This window comes from Ornithorhynchus anatinus, chromosome 7 (genome assembly GCF_004115215.2).
Source record: "Ornithorhynchus anatinus isolate Pmale09 chromosome 7, mOrnAna1.pri.v4, whole genome shotgun sequence".
NCBI classification, from domain to species: Eukaryota; Metazoa; Chordata; class Mammalia; order Monotremata; family Ornithorhynchidae; genus Ornithorhynchus; species Ornithorhynchus anatinus.
The window spans coordinates 48,529,968-48,539,650 of NC_041734.1; the positions used below are offsets into that span (position 1 = coordinate 48,529,968).

The 9,683-nt window shown below is 38.1% G+C and overlaps 1 protein-coding gene across 1 annotated transcript in view; it reads right to left on the reverse strand.

Moving 5' to 3' along the window:
• The window catches only part of ATP13A4 (ATPase 13A4), a 123,355-nt gene extending 114,530 nt beyond the window's left edge, over nt 1-8,825 (reverse strand). The window contains exon 1 of the mRNA XM_029069396.2: nt 8,763-8,825. Coding sequence (XP_028925229.1) covers nt 8,763-8,825 — 63 coding nt within the window. The remainder of the gene's footprint in view (nt 1-8,762) is intronic.
• Nucleotides 8,826-9,683: the final 858 nt, after the last annotated feature.

Genomic DNA, 9,683 nt, shown 5'->3' on the forward strand with positions numbered 1-9,683 from the left:
AGAAATGAGACATCAATGTCTTACAAATCATTGCAGTTTCCTGTTAGGAATCTGCTCATCTGTCAGCTTTCTGGCTGAAACTAATTTCAATTCACTTTTGTTCAGAAACAATCATTCAAATTCACATAGTGTCTTTCGGGAAGAAAGAAAGGCCTCTGGATTCTTAATAAACTGGACTTCAGTAACAACTGCACAGTCTTTGTGGATGTAGTTACCCCTGGGTGGTTTGCCAATTACTTACCAATGCTCAGGAACACCACTGAAGAATTTGGGCCAGAAGCTAAAGGAGATTATGTCCTTCAATAATCACTCTCGTGATAATGCAGAGCCAGGTCCTCCCAATCCAGGAAAAGGGTAAAAAGAGTGTGTTTCTGTGCTCGGGGTCAAACCAAATGATTCTGTTCCCAAAGTAGATTTTTTTCTTTAATTTTATGATAACGCCCAGAGGGAAGTGGGCAGTTGAGAAATTGGCCAGTTAATTTTGGTAGGCAATGCAGAGAGCAGATCCATTTGATATAATACAAACAGAAAAATGAATTTCCTATCTGAACAATCTGCTTTGGCTACTGGCCAGCAGGAATTCACTTAATACCAGTCTCACCCTCTATTGTGCAGACCTGTCTGTAAATACCCAGAATACTCTTTAGTAGACTGTAAGCTCGCTGTGAGCAGGGAACATTTCTGTCTGTTGTTGTATTGTACTCTCCCAAGTGCTTAGTAAAGTGCTCTGCAGACAGTAAGTGCTCAATAAATACGATTGAATGAATGAACACAGTAAAAGTCTACTTCCCTTAAATAATAGATTTAATACCAAGTGGTCAGAACAAGCATCATATAGCTAAAGTGACCATTTGTATCCTGTTGAGTCAATAGAGCCAGTAAAGTGTCAGATACTAAAGGCCTCGGTCAACCTTTATGTGTATTATGAGGGGGTCATCATAAATTGCTTCTGAGCAAGCAGCGTGGCTCAGTGGAAAGAGCCTGGGTTTGGGAGTAAGAAGTCACGGGTTCTAATCTCGGCTCTGCCACTTGTCTGCTGTGTGACTTTGGGCAAGTCACTTCACTTCACATTTTACCTCATCTGTACAATGGTGACTAAGTCTGTGAGCCCCACTGGGACAACCTGATCACCTTGTACCTTGTACCTTGTATGTGCTTTGCACATAGTAAGCACTTAAATACCACCATTATTATTATTTTTATTATTATTAAGCAATGAGTTCATACGTTTGTTTAGCCCTTGGGAGTTCAGTATCCTCTGCTGTCTGGGGCTAGTTGTCTAAGGGCTATGAGCATTGGGTTTATTATACCAATTTCAAAGAGTGCTCTGACCTGCAAGGCAACACTCTACTGGTCTACCTTTTTCTTGATCTGAATATGTTTTTTCTTCATTTAAAAGACTCCATTTAGTTATAGAACAGAAAGAAGAACAGTGTGGAGAAGCTGCGGGACCTAGTGAATAATAATAATAATGTTGGTATTTGTTAAGCGCTTATGTGCCAAGCACTGTTCTAAGCACTGGGGGAGATACAAGGAAATCAGGTTGTCCCCCATGGGGCTCACAGTTTTAATCCCCATTTTAAAGATGAGGTAATTGAGGCCCAGAGAAGTAGACTACAGGCTTGGGAGTTACCAGTTGTCTGCTGTATGTCCTTGGGAAAGTCACTTCACTTCTCTGAGCCTCAGTTACCTCATCTGTAAAGTGGGGATTAAGACTGTGAGCCCCACGTGGGACATCCTGATTACCCTCTATCTACCCCAGTGCTTAGAACAGTGCTCTGCACATAGTAAGTGCTTAACAAATACCAACATTATTATTATTATTAAGCATTTCCTAAATTGATTTTTTAATAGACAGATACTTTTCTCAGTTTCTCAGTAACTTAACATGGCAAGAACATTCACTCTCTCTGTCCTATTTGTTTCCTTTCTTTTCAGAATGCAAAATCATAGAAACTTGGAGCATGAAGTGGACTCCAACCTACCAAAATTAAGAAAACATAAATGTTGACTTATCCTGGAAATAAGCGGGAATAGGAAAATACAGTCAATACATTCAATCATTCATTCAATGGTATTTATTAAACTCTTACTGTGTGCAGAACACTGAATTGACTTTTGCCCAAGTACCAGGGGTTTAACCTTCCTATATTGGGTAACTACTTAGCATTTTATACACGCAACTGATTATCTAGTTGATCATCCATTTCTTTGACACATCTGCTATCTTGTGTCAGAGAAGAAAACAAAATGATGAGCTCTAAAAATAAGTTGCATAAATTGAACATGCCTCATGCCAAATATTTATGAAGAAGGAATATTAGCAGGGCTTGTTTGGGGCATGCCAAAAGACACAGATCGGAGAGATTAAAAAAACCTCTATAGATACTATTATAATGACTGATTCAGAGCTGCACATTTGCAGAGTATTTGGAGCCAAACATGCCTCAAAAACACTAGTCAGAATGTTCTACTTTTCCATCAAGAATAAATTTGAAGGGATGGACTCTCCCATCCTATCCCTGATGTTAAATGTTATCAGTTGAGAAGAATGGCCAAAGAATGAAAAATGGGTAGAAAGCAGAAATAGACAAATAAGTAATGCCATTATTGGGTCAGATTTGTTCGTCTAGTTCAGTATTCTGTCTCCAACAGTGGGCATAATTTTCTTGGAGGAATACCATGAGACAGAAAAGCTAGCTTGTTCCTCCGGACTAAAAGCTCCTTATGGGCAGGGAACTCGTCTGCCAAATCTGTTTTATTGTATTCTTCCAAACACTTAGTACAGTGCTCTGGACACAGTCAGCCCTCAATAAATACCATTGATGATGACGATGAAAGTTGGTGATTAACAAATGGCAGACTCAGACATTCTGTGAGATTGCTTTTCTGCTTCTATCAATCTAATTTCAATACAGCTTCAGAGATAGTGACAAGCAATTCAAATAATTACTCGTTGCTGATGGATGACTAGGGACACAAAACTGTGAAACAATATTAGTATAAATAGAATCAATGTTTTCCCACTGGGAATGCTATTTTGACATTATAAATCTTTGGACCTTAAATTGAGTAATTAAACCACAATTTAAGAGTCTCTACTAGTTCTTCCCACAGCTTTTCAGAACAATTTGAAAGGTGAATGCCTAAAGAAGAAGGGGCTGACCTTCTAAAGTGTATGAGTAAATGAGAGGATGCTAATCAGTTGTTTGCTTTATCTACTGTGGCCCAAAGAATTCTCAGTTGAACATTCTTGTTTCTCGAGTGTTTAGAGTACTGGACTACGCAACCAAGGGAGATTGAAAATATGTGAAAAAAATTGACAAAGCACTCAGCACATATTCATAATTTATTTTAATATCTATATTCATCTCTAGACGGTAAGCTCCTTGTGGACAGGGAAAGTGTCTACCTGTTCTGCTATCCTGAACTCTCCCAAGCACTTAGTACGATCCTCTGTACACAGTAAACACTCACCAGATAGCATCGATTGACTGATTGGAAAGTTTAGTAATTCTCTGCTTGGAAGTAGGAGACTTGATCTCGTTTATATCACCGCCGACCTCTCGCTCACATCCTGCTTCTGGCCTGGAATGCCTTTCCTCCTCAAATCAGACAGAAATTACTTCCCCTCTCCCATTCAAAGCCTTATTGAAGGCACATCTCCTCTAGGAGGACTTCCTGACTAAGCCCCCTGTCCTTTCTTCTTCTAACACTCCCTTCTGTGTTGCTCTGACTTGCTTCATTTGTTCTTCCCCCTCCCTTCCCTCCTCCCAGCCCCACAGCACTTATGTACATATATGTAATTTACTTATTTATATTAATGCTTCTCCCTGCCCCCCCTCCAGATTGTAAGCTCACTGTGGGCAGGGAATGTCCCTGTTTATTGTTATATTGGACTCTCCCAAGAGTTTAATACAATGGTCTGCACACAGTAAGCACTCAACAAATATGATTGAATGAATAAATGAGTGGATCGAATGATCTCTTGAAATCTTGTTCAGACCTATGTTTTAATGGTTAAGTCTCAGAAAGGAGAGTGAAGAAGATGGTGGTGAGACAGGCAGACATCGGAGATACAAGAAGCCAGGAATTGAGCCAAACATAAGGTACTCAGCTCTTTCAATCTCACCATAGATGTCCTGCCAAGCAGAAAAGAGACTAAGCCATTGAGAATCAGAAAGAGAAGCATCAAACGAACTCATGCTTGGTAAAAAAAACCCCTGTTGCGTACATGTGCGTTTTTGGTGGCTAACCAATATGCTCTTAGTAGGCAGAGGGTATATTTTTGCTTCTGTTGAGTTTCCCAAGTACTTAGAATAGCACTCAATAAATTCTACTTTATTTCAACTACTTGCAATTTCTACTACTTGCTTCTTTAATGTAGCAGGCTCTATAATTCTATTTTCTTCTCTAATTGTAGGTTTGAGGGTTAAATATTCCATCTATTTGGCCAGACTGGAATTTATGAAATGGGCATATATTGCTTCCTCAGGACACTGTTCTCTTTCCTTTCCTTCTCAACTAAACCACCAAATGACTCCTCATTTTGTTACGTCTGATATATAAATGCTCCCCAAACTTTATGCTGTTGCTCTATTGTGGATTCTTTAACTCCGGATCTCATGGTCTTGCCAGAATCCTACAGGACTAAGAAAATTATTTTCTCTTAGGTAATTAAGCTCTTACGAATAAGAGATCAAAATGCCACAACTCTAAAATTTACAAGCATCGAAAATCCAGTCCATTTGGTTTTACAACTGAAGTAAGTTTCCTTAATTTGCACCTGTTTCTGATTTTGTTTTACATGGCATATATGCATTTTTATATACTATAGAAAGATAAAATGTAGAATCTAAATCAAATGTACAATGCAAGTAGTAGTTTTTTCAGTTTGAAATATTTGGCCTATGTGATCTTAAATCTGCAAATATCTAAAATCTACACATTTCCTGGTTCTAGGGATTACAGATTTTTGACCTATTACACTGGTTTCCTAATGAAATTTGAAACAGTCAGACACAATACTGACAGCAGAAAGGTTACTTACTATAAGGTGAATAAGTCTAATAGTCACAAGTACTTGTGGTCACTTTGATATTGCAATTTATAGGCACTGGCTAAGTTTTCAAAGATGCATTAACAGGTACTAAAATGGATAACTCATCACTCTTGGAAGCAGCTGACCGAAACAGCCCGTGACTCCAAATCTTAAAGGTCATTAGGTCACCCCAAAATTAAAATTATAATTTGAGCATGAATTAAGTTGGGAATGGTTAATCTCTTTGGAGAAAATTTCTAGGAGAAAATTCCAATTATTATTTGTTGAACAGGAGGAAAGGTATGGCAAAACAATAGTTACTGGAAAGATGCTCTGTCTCAGGGGCTCCTGGTCTAATTTGGATGAAGAGGAATAGAACAATCAAATAATCATGGTAATCACTGAATGCTTACTATGTGCAGAGCACTGTTCTAAGCACTTGGCAGAGTACAATACAACAGAATTAATACAATATTAATACTAATACAAGACAAGAGGATGGGTCAGGGGAAACTATGCTACCGTCTACAAAAATATCACATAATGAACAGGTGAAAAGGTCACAGAAGTCACCTATTTTTTAATTGCATTTCTGGTACCTGACTCATTAACCAAAGAGCAAAAGGGGGATTTTCTACTAAATTAAAAAGTTGATCCTTACTAATTGGCACTGAGGCTAATTTGGATGATCGAGTTCATTTATGCTTGGGTATTTCAAATATGCACTCATCTAATTTGTTTTTTCTAATCATTTTTCCTTCTGCTATCCATATGCCTCAGAGATCGAATAAGCAGTAGTTTAGGTCATTGGAACTTGAGCAGTTTTCTACTCTAGGATTTTTTTTCTAATTCAGTTCAATATGGCTGAAAACGTCTCTTAGATTGGACAGTGTGGGTGTAGGGTTGGTTTCTTATAATAACTTATTTTGTATCTTTTGGGAGCCTGCCCCAATTACAATTGGGATGTGTGGATGCTGAAGACCTGATGCTTTCCCATTCCCTGCCACTCTCCTAGTTGGAATCTGGGAAATATCCAGAATGATCTCCTAAATCCAAACCTTCACCTGACCCAGGATGACAGCAGGGTGAGACTACAGGGAGTAGGAAAGTGGGAAAGTCTGAATTATAATCTGACAAACTGACAGAGAGTATAATACCAAGGTTCCTGGAGGGAACTCGTAAGTGAGATTAGTGGTGTCTGGCTCCAAGCCTGATAGTCTGGGCTGCCCAACTTCATTTCCAATGAGGACCAGTAGACGATTCCTTGAAGTGATCCCTTTGAAAATGGGACCAAAAATGAAATTTTCTTGCAAAAAGATACTTTCAGAAAACACTCTTGTGTTGTGCAAACTAGCTTTCTAAGCACCCGATCGTCTCTTCAGAGTCTTTTTTAAAAGAAATGTGACCCAAAAAACTATTTTCAGGATGTAAAAGGAAACAAGACTTTGTGAGTAAATCATAGTTTAGGGAGTTCTGAGTTGTTGTTTTTTAATGGTATTGGTTAAGCGCTTACTGCGCCAAACACTGTTCTAAGCAATGAGGCAGATACAAGGTTATCAGCTTGTCCCACTTAGGACTCACAGTCTTCATCCCCATTTTACAGATGAGGAAACTGAGGCACAGAAAAGTTAAGTGGCTTTCCCAAGGTCACACAGCAGACAAGTGGTGGAGCCGGGATTAGAACCCATCTCCTCTGACTCCCAAGCCCGGGCTCTTGCCACTAAGCCACGCTGCTTCTCTAACTCAGACTGAGTTATAACCCAGACTTTGTCAGTCATGAGACTTGGGTAAATTTAGGTTTTAGGATGAGTAGGCAGTTATTTTGTTGGCTCAGTTTTAAGTAGCGCCCTTTTTTATCTAAATATATAGAGGCAGAATCCAGGACTCAAAATTCAGCCCCAGAAGTGGGGAATGCATCAGTGGAGAAGGAGGACATCAATCAGTCTATCAATCAATCAGTCTATCAGTCATATTTAATGATTGCTTACTATGTGCAGAGCAATGTACTAAGTGTTTGGGAGAGTACCAAAAAAGGAATTAGCAGACACATCCCTTGCCCATAGTGCAATTAAAATTGTGGCTGAACCTGCCACTTCCAGTAACTACCAGGACAAATTTCCTGACAACAATCTTATGGGCGTGTGAGCTCACTTGTTAGTAAATGAGGATAAAATACAAATATAGCTCACAGAAATGTTATAAGGATTTAATAAAATCTATTAAATCTTTTCTGTAAAAATGCTTTTGTAGAAGTGGTGGTTTTGTAAGTGAAAACTAACTGGTGACTGCTGCAGAGACAGCTTTGAGGAAACTAATTGCTGAAGAATGTGGGTAAGCGATAGGCCAGTGCCAATCAAAAGAAGTAGCAAAGTTGCAATCCTTCGGTTCAGTGACGACGCGGATGATGAAGTGAAAAAGGAAAAAACATTGAGCCCAAGTAAAGAGACAATGCAAAGAAGCATAATGTTTTAAAGGTTAGGTTCAAAGTTTGAATTTGATGAGGAAGCTTAAGGAAAGTCAGGAAAGGTAGATGATGAAAGCAAAAAAGTGGCCTGGAAAACAGCTTTCTAGTTTACATTTTGGAGAGGCTGAGGGAAAACTGTTTTTCAGATATAAACTTTCCAAGAACAGGGATTGGTTAAAAAGGCCAACTAGAAAAAGATATCGCTTTCTTTACCAGCTCATCACAATTTCTGCAGCTTTGACAGCAGAAAGGTAATATAGTGAAGTCTCAAAGATGTTGTTGCTATAGGAATAGGTAAGCAGATTAGACTTGAAAGACCAGTTTAAGAAATAACAAAGAATTCAATAGCCTAGCCTGACACAATTACCCGAGAGCACATTTCTGTAACATCTCTTTGATTATGTTCTATTTCTTTTTCATTTCAGAAAATTCAAAGTGATGTTTATAAGTAAAACCAACTCAATGTAAATGACATGTTTGTGAGTTTTTAAAAGCTCAGAACAAAGAGTATTATTCAAGTTATACGAAAGGGTTGGACCCTTGCTTGAAACCAGAGAATTGCTTAAATTATTGAATGCATAGAATTCAATAGGAGCAATAAATTCATCTTGAATTTTTCTATATGTCCTCATTTTAACAGAGGGAAGTAATGTAATAAAATAATACCTGTTGACGTACAGAAAATGTCACTAATGTTTTAGTCTGGTAAATCAAAATCTACAAACTTTGCTAAGAATTAAGATTAAGAAATAAGAAGGGAAAACAGGGGAACAGGATGAATGCTAACAGTTCATAAGTTTTTCAATGATTGTAGGCTGCAGCACCCCATTTTTTAAAATGTTACATGATCAGTAACGCAATAAAATAAAAAGATTAAGGATCCTACTATCTGTTGTTTTTTGAATCAAAAAACAAAGTTTGGGTTCCTATAAATGCTTTCCTTGATTAGAACGCAGGACTCCTTACATTCGTGCTTAAAAGTTAAACATACACATTCATTGAATCATATCTATTGAACGTTTACATATATTTTGAACAGAGCTAACTATATTGAAGATGCTTAATAAAAATTTGATTTTATCTTTTTTCTTTCTCAGAGGAATAATATTCTTCATAACCTACTCACTGTCTTCCTAACATAGTTTTTCCTCTCAAAACTCAAACTCCTGACTGAGTCTCACCTGGGCTTCTTTTCTTCATAACACAGGATCAGGGATAAAAGACAAAACATGAGGATGAAATGGACTAAAAACTCACCATTTCATTTTCCTCGCCTTCATTGAGTAAAGCATGATGACCCTTCTCATATTTCTCCTCCATCAGAAAGGGTGAGTGTGGGATACTGGATCTTCTGAAGAATCACCTCTAGGACAGACTCACAGACAGACTGCCTCTCCCTTGATCAGAACGGGTAAATGATCATCCAGGAAAGAAGTTCTTTCCTAAACACACTCCTTCCCCGTCCTTACAACAATACTTACGGAACAGAACTCCTCCCACTAACTACTGGGTTAGAAAATCACTGCTTCTTGACATTTTGTTTCCCAGATCTTTCTAAAGTTGTTGTCTGAAAGAACTGCTTCTCCCTAAGCCTCCCCCTTGCCCTAACCTATAAAACAATCATTCACAGACTGCCAAACTTGTGCAGTGACATGATTTCCAATTAGAACTCTAATAACCCAGGGAAGATTGACCCAGGAGATGACTGAAGTTCAAATATGGGGTTATTTAAGGTTAGAAGGTGTGTGTCTGCAACCAAAATTACATATTTTGCTACTTCAAGTTAAAACGCCAACCCACGGGTCGTAAATACTGTACTCTGTGGATTAGGAAGCGTGATTAATTCTTAGTTGCAAACCACAAAATCCTATTGGTATTTACACTGTGCTATGTTGATAAAACATGTTTCTAATTAATCAGCTTATGTGGAAGTGTATCTTTGAAATTTTAAAACTAAGAGAAAAGCATTCTAAGAAATAAGTGCCAACCAGTTGATTTTAATTACTGGCACTTTTCCTTCAAATCCAGACAGTTGAAATTACAAATGAAAAGGTAAAACAGAGCATCCAAAATATTACCTAACTCATCGATTCTAGTTTTATGGCTTTAATAAGTTACTACCAGTGAGTAAGGACTGTTATGCCCCACTGTAAGCTGGTTGTGGGCGGTTTATTCTTG